Below are 19,246 nucleotides of genomic sequence, written 5' to 3' on the forward strand. Positions count from 1 at the left end.
GAACGTGTGAACATTAATGTACATAGTCTGCCACATGCAAAAGTAAATGTAAGGGAGGAAAGACCATAGGTAAGGAAAGACCTAAAGTGTGTGTGTGTGTGTGTGTGTTCCAGAATCATTTGGTAAACAGCACATGCACTGCCATCAGATGGAGATGAAGAATTTGAAGAAACTTGGGGAAATTTGACAACAAAAACATTAAAATCATGGTCAACGAAGGCTGCATTCTTATTCTTTATGTGCTTACTTTGCCTGCACACTTATTTTACTTACTATTGTGTATGCTAATTAGGACTGTTATTACTGTGTGTGTGAGCACTTTCATGTGGCAGCATCCAGAGCCGTTGTGTGAAAGCAGGAATGTGCATTTGTGTAGGTCTATTTGAAAGTACTTTGATTCAACTATATAGTTGTGACATTGTGCCATGTAGATAGTACATTTCCATTGATTGATTTTTGATTGTATAGGACCATCACTTTGGCTACACGATTGACAGTTGTTATTTCAGTCATAGGCTTCCTATAGTAGAATGAACACTCAATATCCAAATAAATAATGAAATGTTTATCTTTATTAAGTTATTTTTTTAACATGCCTCTATAATACCCATAAGGACCAAAGTATCTTGAGCTTGCGCTTAAACAATGAACGACCAAAAGCAGTCCTGGATACCAGGTCAATAATATTCAAAACAGGAGCAAGAAGGCACGGTGTATCAGTACACTGAGATGGCACATCAGAAGAACCTAGAGGCTATGCCAAGAATCTGGCTAGGTAGTAATCCATGTTATGTTAACCTTGAGGTCGTCATTAATCATGTAATACAAGAGCCTGGAGTCCTGATTTCTCCTAACAAAATGACAGCTGTGGGCTGCCCATTAGCAGATTTACCACTTCAGGCAGGTTAACCTAGCCAGGTTTATCACTTAACCATGTTCTTGAAATACGCCCCTAGTTACTTTGCAGTAGTCGCGTCAGATTAGTTTGTTAACAGAGTGTAAAATGAACTATGAATTAGCCCACAAAACAAGAATTTCCTGGTTCTTGACGTCTATCTGGTGAAGTTGAAACCCAGGAGGCTTCTGGTCAATATGGAGAATGGCAAGAGAAAGCAGGTACACAAGCTATATTACCATTAGAACTTTGTGAGATGCACTTTTCAGATAATCCAAAAAGCAGATAATACTTCATTAATATAGTACACAAAGCTTAACATTAAAAAGCACATTATACCTGGGCTGTTACAGATGAGTGATAACTATATTTATAACCTTAAAAACACTGCTGTAAGATTATTTCAACGATACCCACTTTTAAGTTTACACATACTGTTAGGTACATAACCAAAAGGCTCCCTGTCTTGTGCTTAACAGTGATCCTTTCACAAGAACACAAAAGCCCCAAGCAACAATTAGCTATATTTGCTCTACAGAAAGGCACATATACCTAGATGTAAAAAAAAATGCTTTCTGTACAGGACTCTGCGCGTCAAAACATCTATCAATACCTAGACGTACCATCCCAGCATCGCCATCATGTCCCGTAAAACCAATCATTCAATAAGTTTACTTCTGAATGAAAGCAAAGCAGTTAGCAAAATCCGGACTGTGTATACCAAAAACGGGTACAAGTAATGCTACACGACACTGCCAATATGTATCCGCCAGGCAGCTAGGGCAATAGAGGGGCATGAAATAGTTTGCAACCAGCACCGACGCCACTTCACTTGTGCAGGGAAGTCAACATCATTTCAAGAATATACAAGCATACCTAATATAAATAATAATAATAATAATACAAAAATTCAGCTGCACAGTCTGCTGCACCGTTTCCTCAGTTATAAACAGTTAAAATGTACACATTTACAAGGAAATACATACAAATTCCACTAGATTACCTTTACACATCGTTAAACAGAAAAAGTTTGGAATCTTCGAGTTCAATTGAGCACAATAACAGAATAATGAGTAGTATGCAAATTCACTATATGCAAGGAACACCTGTTACAACCCCAAAATATGAGCAGTAGCACAGTTCATTAGGTGAAACAGACATGAATGCATCCTTACTTCTTTGAGTAACAACAGATAAGACCTTCATAAATTCACTAAGTGCACGTTATGAAAAGTTTGTTCATAGCACAGAAAAGAGAACATGACCAAATTGTTTTTTTTTTTGCCTTCACCTCACAGATTTTTACACTTGCATAATGCCATTTGATTAGTGAAGGACAGACGGCTTTAGTTAGTGTCAATGGAGCTTTCAGAACTCATACTGAAGGGTCCTCACACAGTCAGTCCAGTGATCTTTCAAGGGGTACCAAAAACAAAAAAACAAAAAAAAAAGAGGGGGGGGGGGGGTTCCAGCACAACCATCCGCTGACCATCTCCAACCAAATAAGCCATGGCAACAGGCAGACATGTACAGGGCCCTCCATAGTCTTAGTGTGGCTGTGGCGGTAACTTAGCTTGTTGACGTGGGCAATAGCAAGATCCAGACTCAGGCGGCTCATGCTCGATATACGTAGTATTGACGGTAGAGAGTGCGGTGGAAACATACTGTACATAGAGAGGTGGGGGTCGGGAGGTACGGACCTCGGGTGGGAGGCTGAACTACCTCAGGCAAGTGAAAAGAATTTGCAAGCAGCTCCCCTTACATCCAAAGTTCTTCTTCCATTCTGACGTGATGATGGGGAACAAGAGACTACATCCAGAGCACTAGGGGTGGGGCTATAGATCACACGCCCCTCAGTCCTTCATAAAAATGGAAGGGGGAAGTAATACTTTACACAATATCACTGCCTTCAGCTTTACGTTTTCATCCTTAAGATATTTAACCATTCTCTGCATCATCACAGCAGTGCTGTTTCTCTCAAAGCTGTGACAACAAGCGCACAATCAGATGGCAACCCTGGTCCCACCACTGTGAGAATCTGTGACTGTAATTCCAATTCATAGCAGGACCAGGATCTTGGGATACGGATGCTACTAGTTCCCCATTATCATGCCAGACGATCACTGAAGAGGAAGAAGCCATTTAGATAAGAGTTGAAACATCTTCAAATTCGATTTTGCTTACACAACAACAACAACAACAACTGGTAACCCGGCTGAATGAGAATCTTCACAGACAGCCTCAGGCGAGGATGAAGAAGCTGAGGATGGAGGCTGAAGGCTTTGGGGGGGGGGAGACCAAAGAGGGTGGAGGTAAGGTTGCCAACTGTCAATGAAAAAAATACGGGACACTTCGTGGCGGGGGGGTCTGGGGGTCGTCCCCCAGAAAATGTAGCATTTCTTAGATGTATTTTTCCGGAATTTTAACGTGTCCCGTTTCAGTTCAATACGGAACCCGTACTTTTATCTCTAAATACGGGACGATTCTGTATTTCAAGGGACGGTTGGCAACCCTAGGTGGAGGGTTGTGCAGGGTTAAGTGGGGTTGGTTTGGAAGGAGGGCGTGTGGGGGGTTTGTCAAGCTAATCATCCTCCATGTGCAAACTGCTGTGGGCACTCAGGAGAGGCTGGCTGGAGCAGTTGGTGCCCTCGCTTTTCAGACTCTCCGTGGACTCGGACGACCCTGCAGGAGACAAGCGAAACCGGAAAAAAGTGAAAAACCACCCATAGAAACAGACAGTCGCAGTGACTGACTTTTTAATAACAATACACCAAAACAGTGTATGCACTCTTCAATTTCTCTTAAATTATCTCCAATAATTTAAACAGCATATGCGGCATGTGAACATTCTGAAATACTATGGGAGAACAAAAATCAATTTTATTGTAGGCATTATAGAGGCATTACAAGGAGGCACTAACCCTCATCCATGGAATAATACAGCGATACAAATAGATTTCAACACACCATGTGGTTTAACAATATATATATATATATATATATATATATATATATATATATATATATATATATATATATATATATATACACACACTTTTTTTTTTTAAGCTTGAGACTAAAGGAAGCAAAAAGAAAAGAAAGCAAGAGAAGAAGGCTAGAGCAGAGTCCACTACCTACCAGAGTTACTCTTCCATACCAATAGAGCAGGCCTCAGGACCTAGAGCTGCCCAAAGCAAGAGCAGGAGGGGGAAAGAAGAGGCGTGGAGACAGGGAAGGAAAGCACGGCAAGAGGTTCAGTGAGGAAACGCAGCTTAACAACAACAGCACACTGCCAAACAAGGGTTGCATTCCAATATGCGACCTTGCGTCCTCCACTTCTGCTTGTGGCCTCGCCCCGCCTTCTGGCCCCACCTCCGTGGAGAAAACAACTAAGTTTCCCCGCCGTCAGCCTAGCCAAAAAATGTTTTGGTGGACCATCTTTCATTCACCATCCAGTTTGCAAATGAGAAAATGACTTAACAAATTAGCCTTTGCGAGATATTGAAATATAATGCTGATGTCAGTGATGTCATCATGACATATTACTTCCTGGTACAAGGCCATAAGCCCAAGTGGAGGACGCAAGGTCACATATTGGAACGCACACAAGGAGTCAAGAGAGATGCTGAGCAGAGAAGAGAAAACTGCAAGAGGGGAGAGTGAAAAAACCTTTACGAGTAGCGCAGTGATGTAGGATCACTAAAGCGAAATGAGACAAGAGTAGGAAGTCTTCCTGGTAAATGAGCCACACACACACTGTAGCCCGCACTCTCAAATCCCCTTCCCCCCCATTACATAACCAGCTGTATGGCCACCTGTTCTTGCAACATTAAAATTCAACCACAATGTTATTTTCACAATAAGTGCACAAGGGTAACTGTTCCCCATAGCACAGGGGTGTTTGTATTGTGTGTGTGTGTGTGTGTGTGTGTGTGTGTGTGTGTGTGTGTGTGTGTGTGTGTGTGTGTGTGTGTGTGTGTGTGTGTGTGTGTGTGTGTGTGTGTGTGTGTGCATGCACGTGTGTGTCTGTGTGTGTGTGTGCATGCACGCTTGTTTACCTGGGAGAGAGAGGTCTTCTTCTGTAGGGTCGCTCTCTGCCTTGGACAGGCTGTTGTGCTCGCTGCAACTATCCTCCAGAATCTCTCGTTCCCGATCCGACAGAAGAACCTCTGCAAGATGAACAGTAGACGCGAACATCACCTCTCCAGTTCACTACAGTCCTCCATGTTTTACACACTACAACAACACTGACAATATGCACAACGTCATGCCATATATACAACATGTGGCGTGGATGGGCTGGCTGATGCTACAACGGAGGGGGGGGTACGACGACAGTGTCAGAGAAGAGCAGTGGAAGAGAATCTATGTCCACGGATATATTGATAAGGACACAATTAAATCACTAGAACAAACGGATAGAGCAACACAAACCCATCACAAACATACTCTTCCACTTCTTCACTATGGTAAATGCATGAATGGACCAACATGCTCACATATACAGACAGACAGACACAAACGATAATGCACTAACCATCCTCAGGTGTGAGGGACTCTGGGTCGTCCTCTATTGCGGCATCCTGCAGGACCAAAGGAGACAGGCGTTGAGAGTCAGCACTACACGTCAACAGCACATACTGCACTTAACAGCAGTCAGAACGGCTCATCCCATTATGTGAACTATAGCAAATTCATGAGCTGATTCTGGAACAGTTTTGGGTAGGGTGCGCACATCCAAAAACACTTGTTGCAGGTGCCAGACAAAAAAATCAGATAGTTGAAAAAGGTAGGTCTGCACACTGCCGATAAGCTCCAAAAATAAACTTTATTATTTAAAATGCAACGTTTCGATCACACTGGATCTTCATCAGACATCAGGCAACTGATTCTGGAACAGACATTGCCAGGAGCTAGCTAGGGAGAACAGGACACAGTCAGGCGGAGGCATCACTTCATGGAGATGGAGGTGTATGCACGAGCCTAGCTAGCTAATTTGGCCTTATATTATATACCACATGCAGTATCTGTGTCTCTTTAATTGCAACGAGACACCACGGCATAAAGATAGCACACCTGGCAATGTGGTGCGTGTAAGCATAGGGCGCATTTGTGATGGTGCATTGTTGCTTTTGCAGTGCCGCGCATTGTGTGATGGAGCCCATTGTGTGATGGAGCGACATATACGCCGCATTCAGGTTCTTGAGATTTGTGTTGTGTTATAAAAAATGTGGGTATGTTAGAGCTGAATGAACATATTCTAGTGCGAAATGAAGGTTCTAGCTTTTAAATGCAACTTATATCATGTTTGTATGTGCTTCGGAGGCTGAGATATTTAGGTTTTAATAGGGAGAGGCAACTTTTCCCAAAAAGGGCTTAGGCTAAAATGGGTTAACCAGAATGCATTGAAATGGCAAAGTGTGCATGCGCGATGCACAGCAAAAACAGTAATGCGCCATCACGAATGCAGCCATTCATCCCAGCTAGTATAATAGGAGGGGTGGAGGGTGGTGGGTTGTAATAACAGCAATGACAGACCAATTCATCACAGAGCGCAACCCTGTTTGCTGCATGCCCAGAACAAATAGGGTACCAAACGGTGGCACAGAGTTTCCAATTTGGTCTGCTTTGGGAACACCTTTTTAATCAGGGAACACGAGTTCCTCATGTAGGTGGTCTGCCATTGCTATCCAGTTTAATCACTGTGAAATAGCAAAGCGATAGACACCACACATTAATTACAACAAGGAAAATGGGGTGACAACATGGTGAGAATTAGGACCTTGAAATCTACAAACAAGGGCCAATATCCTTTGGGGAAGAGTATGCTAATTGTCAATATCATAGTGATAATAAATAAAACATCTACAGAATTAAGACAGATTGTAATACACACACACACACTCCTCAACCCAGTTTTAGTGGTGTGTGTGTGTGTGTCTGTGTGCGAGCGAGCAAGTGTCAGAGAGAGAGAGAGAGAGAGAGAGAGAGAGAGAGAGAGAGAGAGAGAGAGAGAGAGAGCGAGAGAGAGAGAGCGAGAGAGAGAGCGAGAGAGTGAGAGAGAGAGAGAGAGAGAGAGAGAGAGAGAGAGAGAGAGAGAGTAGAGGGGTGTGTGTGTGTGTGTGAGAGAGAGAGATGCACTGCCTACTTCTATGGGCACAGGGCTGCAGCTGGACAGGGTGGCCTGGGGCTGGGCATCGGACAGCTCAGACAGCTTCTCCTCATCCTCCTCCTGGATGGGCGAGGAAGGGGACCGCAGGGTGCTGCAGAGGGGGACAAGGACCAGAGAACAGAGAACAGAGAGAGAGAGAGAGAGAGAGAGAGAGAGAGAGAGAGAGAGAGAGAGAGAGAGAGAGAGAGAGAGAGAGAAAGAAAGAAAGAAAGAAAGAGAAAGAAAGAAAGAGAATTGTGACACCAGTACAACAACACTTCCAAAAGCACAAGGACGTGGCTCTGCAGTGTCATGTGGATGAGGATGAGTCACCGGCCGGGTGCAGAGTCATCAATCTGATGAATACAGGATGTGCTGTCCTCTGACTCTGGGCAGGAGCTCTCAAACACACCTTGGTGTCCTGCATTCCAATGTGCGGACTCCCATCCTCCACTTGTGCTTGTGGCCTCGTAGCAGGAAGTAATAAGTCACCGACCGCGACAACAGAATTGTATTTCAACACCTCGCAAAAGCTCAGCTCTAATGTTCATTTTCTCATTTGCAAACGGTACGGTGAATGAAGAATAGTCTGCCAAAATTGTTGTGGCTGGGCAGAGAGAGGGGAAACTTAATTGCTTTCACCACGGAGGAGTGGCGTCCGCGAAATGCGAGGCCACAAGCACAGACCGAGGAGGGAGGGGGAGGAGTGCGCATATTGGAATGCACACCTTGGGGTAGCAAAGCTCCACTCAACTGGACACAGGCCAGAGGGCTGACCACAGGGGTGGGAGGCAGGCAGAGAAGGTGACAACCCCCAACAGCAGTGTCATCATATATCCCCTAGCAGCACACATACTGTACCTACTCTCCGCCTCATGCTCTCTATCTAATCACCTTCAGTCAAGCTAGGGGCCTACTGCAGGAACCAGACTTCTTGATTTACAGTGCAAAAAGCAAAACAGCTCCTGGGTACTGAGCCCCAGCGTTGGACTGTCAGAATGGGAATATCACAATTCGTTATTCATAGTGGACAAAATATCCGAGACACTTGCCATTTTAGTGTCATTTAGTTCCTCTTGCATCCATTAGTTAATCTTGTTGGGTATGATTCATCCCTCTTGGTGGTATGCAGGCATTACCTTAGATACTGTGGCTCTTGATACATCACAATGACTTGCTGTCTCGGTCAAAGATGCAAGAGTTACACGGACACCGAGAACATCTCATTGTTGAGCTCTGATACGTCACCCATAATGTTGTGTGCATTGCAACATTTTGAGCAAAACTGTGCTCTTACCCTGCTCATTGAACCTTCACACTTCACTTCACTGATGCAATGTGAAATTAATGAAGATTGACCAACAGGCTGGTCCACTGGAGCCATGAAACTTCCCACACTAAAATGACAGGTGTCTCAGATATTTTGTCCACCCCCTGTACCTATTCAGATTGGGTTATTGATGTCATGAATGTGTCCCTACTATAGAAATGTACCAGCACAGTTATGGAAGACACACAAATTTAACTTTTTATAACTGTTTTAAAAACATACACACCTTTAAATTCCCCCACAAAACACTATGTCAGTGTGCTGCTAGAAGAGGGCAATTTAGCCCTGTTAAAAAAAAGAGCCGTTTCAGTTTTGGAGCCGAGCCAGGGAGGTTAGATGAGGTATCGCAGAGCTGCGTGGGGACATTAGTTCCAGAGAGATGTCCACACAATTGAAATCCTTTTTATTATTTCATGAAGACTGTTGAAGTCGAAACGTAATCCAGCCATGAAATAATAAAAGAAAACAAAAAAGGATTTTACGTGTGCGGACCGCTTTCTCCGAAACTACCGTCAGCCTTTGTCCTGCACAATCTTCACCTTCAACCGTGTGTGGGGACACATTACCTGTCCGGAGACTTGCTGACTTTGCCCTTCGGCAGAGCACCGTCCCCGGGCAGCTCTGTGGGGCTGACTGGCCGTCCGTCCGCACCTACTCCCCCTGCAGAGGAGAAGTTGATCTCATCGTAGAGAGGGGCGGAGGGGATCCCGGGGGACACGGGCCGAAGACCGTTCATGGCCTCTAGCAGAGAGATGGGCTCGAAGCCGGGAGGAACCGAGTCCGAGCTCTGAGGAGGAGGCACATAGGGTAAACACAAGCAGATTATATACAGAGGTGACAGGATACGTATGCTCAAGCGTTTTATTGGTTATATGTGGTGTTATTTCACTTAAACAAGTTGCCATTACCCAGAAATCCTAATATAAATTAAATTAAAACCGAGTCGGAGCTTTGAGCACATGGAGTAAACACACTGATTATATACCGAGGTAACTGGATACATATGCTCAAGCGTTTTCTTGTGCAAGTGAAATAACACCACAGATCACAAGTGAAATAACACCACTGACTAAGTTGCCAATACACGAAAATCCCAATATAAATTAAATTAAAAACAAGTACACCAATTAAAATCCTTTAGTAAGAATTGTGCAGGTCTCCTTACCGAGTGCTCGTCGTGGTCCATGGTCTGAGCTAGCACGGGGCTGAAGGACACCGGAGACATGGTTCCAGGCTTCTTCCTGACCGCCCGGATCTGCAGAAGCGCTCTGAACGCTGAGAGACACAGAAGATGAAACTCACTTTTAGTCACTGCATGTCTGCCATTCCAGTGTAGACAAGAAAATGATTTTTTTTTTCTCATAAATGTACTACGTTCAATACATCTTCTTGGGGAAAAATCAAGTAATTAATTATCATTTGCGTTTAGTAAAGGATCATTAACATGTCAGAAGCAAATAAAATCTACCAACGTTTTTTTTCCCATGTTGAATAAATGCCAAAGGGATTCTGTGTGTAAATTCTCTGTCTTACAACACTACCTCTTTTTAATGTACGTGCTATGCATGTCTGTTGTTGCCCAGTCTTGCACTTTATGTCTGTATGGGTATTGTATAGGTACTCTAGGTGGAATGTATGCTTACTGTCTATGTCTAATTGTCTATGTCCACACCTAAAGTCTATGTCTGCAGGGGAAGTAAGAAACGTAATTTCAAATTCATTGTATGACCAGTGCATGTAAAGAAATTGACAATAAAGCCGACTTGACTTGACATACGTAAGCGGCAGATGGGGCAGTTGTTGGCCTGGTAGCGCAGCGTGTCGGCACAGGAGTTGCAGAGACACAGGTGTCTGCAGGGGAGGATCAGGGTGTCCCGCAGGTCCGACAGACACACCACACACTCGTTGCTGTTATCGTTGTTCTCGTCATCCGAGGGCTGCAATGAGACATTGTGCATGTCAATCTAGGCCGTTTTTCTGACATACTGTACGGAAGATGGCCTATTGTCATTATTCCCAAATATGCATTTCAATGCAAATTGTCCTTTTTTAAATAAACTGACTTAAACTTGAACTAAAAAGGCAGACAACAGGCCAATTGAACTTTTACACTCTGTTCTTACTGGTGAAATGTGCAATTAATGAAACTTGGCCTGGCCACCTGGGCTGGTCCAATTTAGCCATGAAACCACCCACACCAACACCATTTCCCAATGTAAAGTGTTCTCGCCTTGGTAGTGCGTGAAAGGCTAGTGATTGGATACGCCGCAGAGTTCATCAATGGGTGTTTCACGCACTACCAAAGCTAGAACATTGGGAAATGGTGTAAAATGACAGGCGTTTCACGTTTCATTGTCCAACCCCTGTGCTGCAAGCTGTAATTGTGTGCTCACCTTTGTCTCCTGGTTGTTCTTGTTCTCAATCCCATAGATCTCCTGTAGCAGATAGCTCACCCGGTCCACCTGTCAAAACATACAGTTAGTTAAGGGGTGAAAGTCAAGTCAGCTTTTATTGTCACTTTCTTCATATGCACAAGTCATACAAGGAAAATTAAATTACGTCTTCTCTCTATGCCATGCCAGAACATAGACATATACAAGACTGACATTTTACAGACTGACATAAAGTGCAAGACAGGACAGGTAACAGTGATGAAACTAACAACTTCAAAAACTTCACACACATCACATCAAACGATGAATGGGGTTGTTTTGAGATACTCACAATTTGTTTCTGCTTCAAAGGTTTCACAGAGAAGCTCCCGTCCATGTGCTGTCAAGCAAAAATGGGACACGTTGGTAAAGCAGCTATTTTTACACTGCGTGGCAGCATCTTTGAGGGAACCTACATCTAAATCAGTAAATTTGTAAGGCGCTCAAACCGTTCGTTGTAGGTTAAAAAGGGGGTCACCTTATTATAAATAGATAAAGAGGATATGGAGGGGAGAGCAAAATGCAGAGAGGAGAGCCGAATGTTTAAGAGTCATACTATGTTTCATAATGTGCAATTCTTCTGACCAGGAGCAATGCAACTAAAATGCCTTGTTTTTTTCAGTACTTCAAGATTCCAGCATCTGAAAACAACAGCTTTTGTGGTCAGGCTAATGTCTCACAGAAAAGATGTACATCATGAACACTGACGTTTGTGGTCTTTTTGAATTAACGAGTGAGAAAACAAATGGTCTATATTTACATCGGAAATGCACCACATACTAATTCTGCAGAAACAGGACATGTGGGTAGATACACCCATTCCTCCTAACAAACTGTGCTTTTTAGTAGAGAACACCACATGAACCACAACCACACTACAAGACACAACCGCCCCTGCATGTCACATGACAAACCCCACAGCGAACTCACCCTTTCAAAAGCTGCGAGCAATACGTGTGCATGTCCTAGGCAATCTGTGGAAACAAAAAACACAAACACAGTAAATAAAGAATCTCTTGTTACACAGCATGTCCAAAAAGGCAGCACTCTTGCGACAAGTAGTCATCATACAGTAGATCACGTAAGTGAGTACACCCCTCACAGTTTTTGCAGATTTGTGAGTATATCTTTTCATAGGAAAGCATTACAGAAATTTCACTTTGACCCAATGATTAGTGACCTTATGCTTGGCTATTGAGAGGATACACTTTTTTGTAAAACTCACTTGTTTACCACCACACATGCTTGACACCATCTAAAGCAAATTTGTTTATCTTGGTCTCAAGAGAGATGAACAGACCAAGGATATGGATCACTGGAACCATGTCGTGTGATCTGAAGAGACCAAGATAAACAAATTTACTTTAGATGGTGTCAAGCATGTGCTGTGGTAAACAAGTGAGTTTTACAAAAAAGTTTATCCTCTCAATAGCCAAGCATGGTATTGGGACTGACATGGTTTGGGGATGCATGAATGCTGTCAACATTGGCAATCTGAAATACACCTAAAAGAAACATGCATATCAACATGCACTGTGACCAGGGCTCTAAATTAACTTTTTCCACCACCAGCCAATTTGGCTAGTGGACATTTTTTCTTACCAGCCAAACAGAAGTTCAACTAGCCATTTTTTTTTAGCCAAAATAAACTATGCTTTAGGCTAATTTTTTTTTTAAATTATGGTCATTTTGTTCAACTGTCTACAACACAGATAGGCCTACACTATAGGCATGAATACTATGCCTATGTAATAAGCATATTATAGGCTATTTTTTCATTATTTTTTTTTTACTTCTGCATTATTTTTTACTTTCATTACTTAGGCCTGATCAATTTCATTCGTTTTTATTCAATTCCTCTGAAAACCGTGAATCATATCACAAGCCACTCACATAACAGACCTTAACATAGGCCTACAGTAATCAAACACAGCCAAACACTAAACCTCACACACCCAAGGAAGGAGCAGAGATGAGACAAAAAGGAGAGGAGAGAGGAGGAGCTCTTATCTACCATGCGCAACAAAATGACAAGAAGCCTAGTTTAACTAAAAGTAAATAATATCACGGGAATCTTCGCTTCATTTGTTACTTCCATAGCTTCGTCATTGGTTGGTTTTTTTGTTATTATTTTTCTTTCCGATGGCGTGGGCTTTCCAACTTAGTTGCGCGCGCCAGGACTCGGAACATTTCAGAAGACAACTGACAGCTACGCTCACACTACGTCAGCTGTCCTCCTCTGCCCTTGTCGCAATTTCGTTCCACAACCACTTTTTTAACGCCACTACTACTACTGTTACAATTACTACTGGCATTCACCAACACAGAGAACCTTGCTCTAACCCCCGCCACATTCTCATCACTCGCACAAAACATAGCCTACAGAAGTAGCTCTATGCATAATCTGCGTTAGTCCTGTTATTGAAATGGCCAGGCCCTCGCAGCTTCAAAAAGGCAGCCTGATACAGCACGGTTCATGCTAGTAGCAGCAGTAGTGACGTTAAAAAGGTTGCAGCGAAAGTGACGGGAGCATAGGAGGAGAGCTGCCTGTCAGAATAGTGTGAGCGTAGCTGACAGGCTGGTCATCTGAAATGTTTTCAATCCTGTCGCGCGCAACGGCATGGAGTTGCCGATCGCTGCACTGGAAAGCCCACGGTGGGAGGCTACGTCTTGACGCTAGTGTCCATGGGTAATGTAGGAAATCTCGCCGTCTAACGTTTGTCATAGCAGCGGTTTACCGTTCATACTTCACCGTACTCGGGCGCCACTAGCCAAATAGGCGGGTAGGTATTTTTTTCTACTAGCCAAAATTATTTTTCACCCGTGTTTGGCGGGTTGGCGTGTGTTAATTTAGACCCCTGACTGTGACTACTGAAGCAGATCATGGTATTCTCCATAGGATTGCATTCAAATCTCACACCAATCTATTTAAGCCAGGTGCACACTCAAAATGTAAAAGTTCAATGCAAAGACAGGTTGAAACACACACTGATGACCTCACTTTTAATGCCTTTTCATTTTGAGACAATTCAAGCCAACACAGCCCCTTCTGTACCGGATTTTAATCTGGGGTGTACTCACTTTTGTGAGTACATGCTCAAACATTAATGGCTGTATTTAGTGTTCGGAGTGAACAAGAAATGTAAGTGGTTAAATATGTTGTTAAAAGGTCACTAATCATTGTGTCAAAGTAAAACTTCTGTAATGCTTTCCTATGAAAAGATATACTCACAAATCTGCAAGAACTGTGAGGGGTGTACTCACTTTCGTGATATACTGTAAATACTAGAGATGCACCGGATCCAAGATCCGGTTCCGGATCCGGCAGGATAATTTAATTTCACAGGATCCGGATCCGGTAGCCGAGGCTTTTCAGTCAAAATAGTTTGAGCCAACGTGATAAAAAGGGCCCACGTGTGTGAGTAGGCTATGTGTTTCAACCCTTTCGTAGGATCCGGTACCCGGTTCCGGATCCGGCAGGATCTTAAGCAGTGGATCCGGTATCCGGCAGGATCCTAAAAATCAGGATCCGGTGCATCTCTAGTAAATACCAGTGCTATAAATGTAATCTTTTTCATCACTAGCCAATTTGGCAAGTAGATGTTGAATCTTATCAGAGAAACATAAACTCAACCTCAGTTAAAGTGGCTAGTATGTTTTCTTTTCTACCAATCAAACTGACTTTTCACCAGCATCTGGCCGGTTGGCTGGTGTTAATTTAGAGCCCTGATAAATCCTGAAGAAAGCACTGTTCGGTGATGCTGATGTCATCGTAAATAAATACTGAGGAAAGCACAGTTTGGTGATGCTTACCATCTCCTTCATCCACCACTGCTTGGATGACCATGGGGAAGACACCTCGATCAAGGTCAAAATTCAGCTGATAAAGAAAACACACACACAAAAGGTTTCCACTTCATCAACCTCACCATTATAGAATTATCCGCCACATTGGCCCCAATCTGAAAATGCATGGCCATTGTGACATGGCGACATACTGTCTATGTAGGCACTGCCATCCAGCACCAGAAGCAATAAGAGATTCATATGACTAGTCAGTGAGAGTAAACTTATTGTAAACACAAGTGTACTCACATCTTCCTCTTTCCATTCAGAGAAATCAATTTTGAATGCCGGTAAGGAGAACTGCTGGCTCACTCCTCTCTTGTAGTGCACCGTCTCAGAAGCCATGGTGGGAACCTTTGGAGTATACCTGTCGGAAACCATGTCATTGCATATCATTCGACTATTCCTTCAAACCAAACATAGGAAACAAGAAATTTACATTATCCTCCACATTCTATCTCTGACCTTGCCTGACCCATATGCAAGCATGGCATCTAGACTGACTATTTGGATACATAAGAAGCTCTACATAATAGCAGAACACCTTTTGATTCGTTTTGAATCTTTGGATGCTAAGCGGACAGGGTTTTGAGGGTGTGACGACACAAAGCGTTGGCCAATAGGCACAGGCACAGTTTGAAAAACAACGGGTTGTTTTCATCGACAATCTTCCGATGCGTCATTCATCCGGGTCAGACTAAATTACACATTTAATCTCACATTTAGTCTGGTTTACCAGGCTAGAACACATCCTCACATGAGACATGTACACTCACTAAAGTGACACTTACACAGCCATCCCATTGCTGAATTCTTCAAAAGCCTGGCAATGGATGGTGATGGCCACTCGGGCGTCTGAATCGAAGGTGAACTCCACTCCATACAAGACCTTGGGCTTAGCACCCTCTTCTGTGGGGCTGTCTGCATCGTCTTTGTACCTGACATTATAAATAGAGCCAAAGAAAAACAAACACCATCAAGCTTTAGTCCCCAAATCACAACATTCGACCAATTCTGGAAATCACTGCTGCCTTCACATCTACTCTATATAGGTTTTTCGTTTACAAACATTCATGTTGTGAGGAGGGGCAAGATGCTAAGCAGTCAACCATGTGAGCTCATTCTTTGACTGACAGTTGTTTCCAACAATCAGAGGTTCAACAGTGTGCAGCCAGGGTTGTGCAGTCAGGGCTGCGCAGCCAGGGCTGTTACTAACGATAAACCTATATGTAAAACAGCAGCCAAAAAATACCAATCTCACCTGACAAGACGCAGAGAGTCTTTCCTGATGTTGACGAGACTTCTCAAAGTTTTAACAGGCTCATGGGGTGCTGGTGTGACGTATGGAAACTACAGGGCAAAAATTAAGCATGCCATTTAAAATAGTGATAATCTAATTGGCATATTCATAATTCTGCAGGTGGAAGTCTGTCCTCACCTGGACTGGACGGTTTCCAAGGAAGTTTAAATCCATATTTTCCCCAAACAGGTAGCCCTCTGGATGTGGTGTGTCAAACTTCTCTCCCCCCATGAAAAAGTGACTGGCAAAATAGTTTCCTTGAGGACATTGAACACACACCAGAAATGGTAAAGCACAATCGAGTAGTTTTCAGCAGTAGCCTATTCTTTAGAGAGAAGGCTAAAGTCAGTCATCCAATCATGTTGTCATTGAATGCAATATCAAAGAACGGTCTGTTTAAAAATGGTGAAAACAGCAAAATTGCTAGCGATGCACTAGCAATGTAGTTTTCTTGCATCACATACGATCAAATAACTACACAGTCATCGACCAACAGTCACTGAGATAATCAGAATGAACGATTAAGGGTAATTGATTTGCATTCGGAGAAAAATATACAGTTGACATGCTTGTAACGGGTACCAAAATAACGTTAGCCTGAATACTTACCAGACTTGGGTGGGAATCTGTATGCAGAGTTAGCCTGGATGTCAATATCCTCAACGCCAGCGATCCGCCGACTTAGTATTGAGCCCATTGTGTTTTATTTTTAGTTAATACTGCAAATGCAATGGAGGAAACCCGAGGCCAACGATAAACTATGAGCGGAGTGCGATTTTGGTTACCTTTAAACGTTAGCACAAGGCTAGCCTAGTATCCGAGAGCTAACTTGTTTGGCTAACAGGATAACCACAAAGTATTGATTCGTGAGCATAAACACTTAAACAGCTATACCTTATATGCGGAGATCTAGTCGCATACAATCTCACGAGCTGTAAGTGCCTTGTAATAGGTATTAATGGCTTACAATTAGGCCACAATACGACTGAAATACCCACTTACGTGCTGCTGGTTACCAGTACATCAATAATTATTTAGGTACGTAAGTAGCTAATTAGCCAGCTAGCCAGATAATGGATTGGCTAACTAGTGAGCAGACTAGCACGAGGCAAAATGCGTAAATTGTTCTCTGCTTCTCGAGACCCCGACCTGTCGTTCGTAGCAGGGCGCTTCTGTTACTGATCGACACAAAACTATAATTCATGCCATATAATTTGGAAGTCAGCCGGAGAAAATACTCGTCCTGTCTGTGTGATGTTAAGTAGCCTGCTGGGCTATCCAACAACTCCTCCAGTCTGCTAGAGCAGCCAGTGCCGTATTTTCAACACGACACGATGTGATTTGCTGAAAGGTTGGGGACGTAGGAAAAGATGACCAATCCAGTCCAACGCCAGAGAAAACACACATCAGAGCACCTCCCATTTAATGTCTCAATGTTTATGATTTTGTAAACATCTAACTCGTGTGATTTTAATCCAACTTTATGGATTACTTTACGAGTTTTTCTAGTTTCTAAGATATGAAGTTGGGTCAATAAATGGTTCAACTGGTTAGCCTGATGGATCAGGCGAATCAGATGCTTTTCAAACAATGTGATAGCGAAATTTTATGTTGGTTGCTGGAAAAAAAATAGTCACTACATCATTAAAACGATATTGTTAGCAGGAGCGCTACAATTACCAGGAGAAGTTCAATGTGCAGGTTTCAGAAAGAGTCGAAGACGAATACCTCGCGTCAGCCTCAAGGCATATTTATTTTAGAGTATGATAAAAGTGTGTTTTATCATACTTTAAAATAAATATGCCTTGAGGCTGACGTGAGGTATTCGTCTTCGACTCTTTCTGAAACCTGCACATTGGACTTCTCCTGGTGATTGTAGCGCTCCTGCTAACAGGTTATGGGCCCAGTATCGACGACAATGTGCAGTAACGGAAAGTGGCGAACGTTAGCTAGTCAGCTAAAAGTGTGGTAGCTAGTTAGCGCGCTAAAACCGGGAACGCTAACGGAAAGCTGAGGAGAATGGCGCATCAAAAGACAAAGTGGCCGGTGTTTGACGGTAGGGCTGAAGAATACGAGCTCTGGGAGGAACGGATGCTGTGCTGTATGCATCGTGTCGGTTTAAAAGACACTATTCTTCACGAGCCTGGTGAACCGCTGACGGCTGAGGAACGAGCCAAGGATGCTGAGCTGAACGCTGATGCTTACTGCTCGTTGGCGCCATTGCTCGACAATGTAAGTCTTGGACTGATATTCAGAGACTGTAAAAATAATGGACGTGAGAGTCTGAAAGTGCTGAGAGAGCACTACATTGGCAAAGGTAGGCCACGAATTGTTTCATTGTACATAACGTTGACATCGCTGAGGAAAGCTGAAACAGAGACTGTGACAGAGTACATTATCCGGGCAGAGCAGATCTTCACAGCGCTCAGAGGTGCAGGCGAGGCACCGAGTGAAGGGCTGATGATGGCAATGATTATGCGGGGACTACCAGAAATGTACAAACCTTTTTCGCTGATGGTAACCCACGGCGTAGCGGAGATGAAGCTAGCAGAGTTCAAGGCTAAGCTACGAAACTTCGAGGCTTCGGAGGATGCTGAGCCAGTAGCCGAGTTGGCGGGAGAAAGGGTTCTGAAGGCTCGCGCAGCCCTGAGGAAAAAGAACGTCGGCGGATCTTCGACAGAGATGGCGTGTTGGCGGTGCGGAGAGAAGGGACATCGGAAAGATGACTGCGCAAGAAAAGTTTGGTGCGGTTCCTGTAAAAGCACCAGCCACAGCGACAAAGCCTGCAGGAAGACCGAGCGCACACAGAGGTCCAGGTGTGCTCGCGCTGAAGACCACGGCGGTGGCGACAGGAGAGGCAACGGCAGCGGCGGTGGTAGCAGTAGTAGCAGAGGCAACGGTAGCAGCGGTGGTGGCGACAGCAGAGGCAACGGTAGCAGCGGCAGCGGTGGTGGCAACAGCAGAGGCAACGGCAGCGGTGGTGGCAGCAACAGCAGAAGCGGCGGTGGTGGCGGCGGCGGCAGTGGTGACAGTAGCAGAGGCGGCGGCAGCAGTCGTGGCGGCGGCGGCGGTGGTAGCAGTGGCGGTCGGGCAGCGAGTGGTGGTCGGATCGAGGCGCGGGGACCCGCGAAAGACGACTTCACATTCCGGGTGGACACCTGCAAGCCAGCGCAGCAGCGGCAGATCGAGAGAGGGCTGATCGTCGACACAGGCGCGACATCCCACATGCTGAACGACAGGAGCCGGTTCAAGTCCTTCGACAGCTCGTTCAAGCCGGAGAGCCACAGCATGG

General features: G+C 44.1%; 1 protein-coding gene across 2 annotated transcripts; it reads right to left on the reverse strand.

Moving 5' to 3' along the window:
* Positions 1 to 1,240: 1,240 nt before the first annotated feature.
* On the reverse strand, positions 1,241 to 17,247 carry mgrn1b (mahogunin, ring finger 1b). Of its 2 annotated transcripts, XM_063190209.1 has the most exons (17): positions 16,564 to 17,247; positions 16,093 to 16,211; positions 15,916 to 16,004; positions 15,446 to 15,592; positions 14,904 to 15,021; positions 14,622 to 14,688; positions 11,739 to 11,782; positions 11,101 to 11,148; positions 10,770 to 10,838; positions 10,154 to 10,313; positions 9,542 to 9,651; positions 8,943 to 9,163; positions 7,044 to 7,158; positions 5,433 to 5,478; positions 4,954 to 5,064; positions 4,034 to 4,079; positions 3,492 to 3,577 (listed from the first exon to the last, which is right to left on the reverse strand). In XM_063190209.1, the coding sequence occupies exons 1-16, from the start codon at positions 16,649 to 16,651 to the stop codon at positions 4,039 to 4,041; spliced, it is 1,593 nt and encodes a 530-aa protein (XP_063046279.1). In that variant the 5' UTR covers positions 16,652 to 17,247; the 3' UTR covers positions 3,492 to 3,577; positions 4,034 to 4,038. The 2 variants fall into 2 exon arrangements, with proteins under 2 accessions (XP_063046271.1, XP_063046279.1); XM_063190201.1 differs by lacking the exon at positions 4,034 to 4,079 and having other exon boundaries at positions 1,241 to 3,577.
* Between the last annotated feature and the right edge of the window lie 1,999 nt (positions 17,248 to 19,246).

Source organism: Engraulis encrasicolus, chromosome 2, assembly GCF_034702125.1.
Source record: "Engraulis encrasicolus isolate BLACKSEA-1 chromosome 2, IST_EnEncr_1.0, whole genome shotgun sequence".
Classification (NCBI taxonomy): domain Eukaryota; kingdom Metazoa; phylum Chordata; class Actinopteri; order Clupeiformes; family Engraulidae; genus Engraulis; species Engraulis encrasicolus.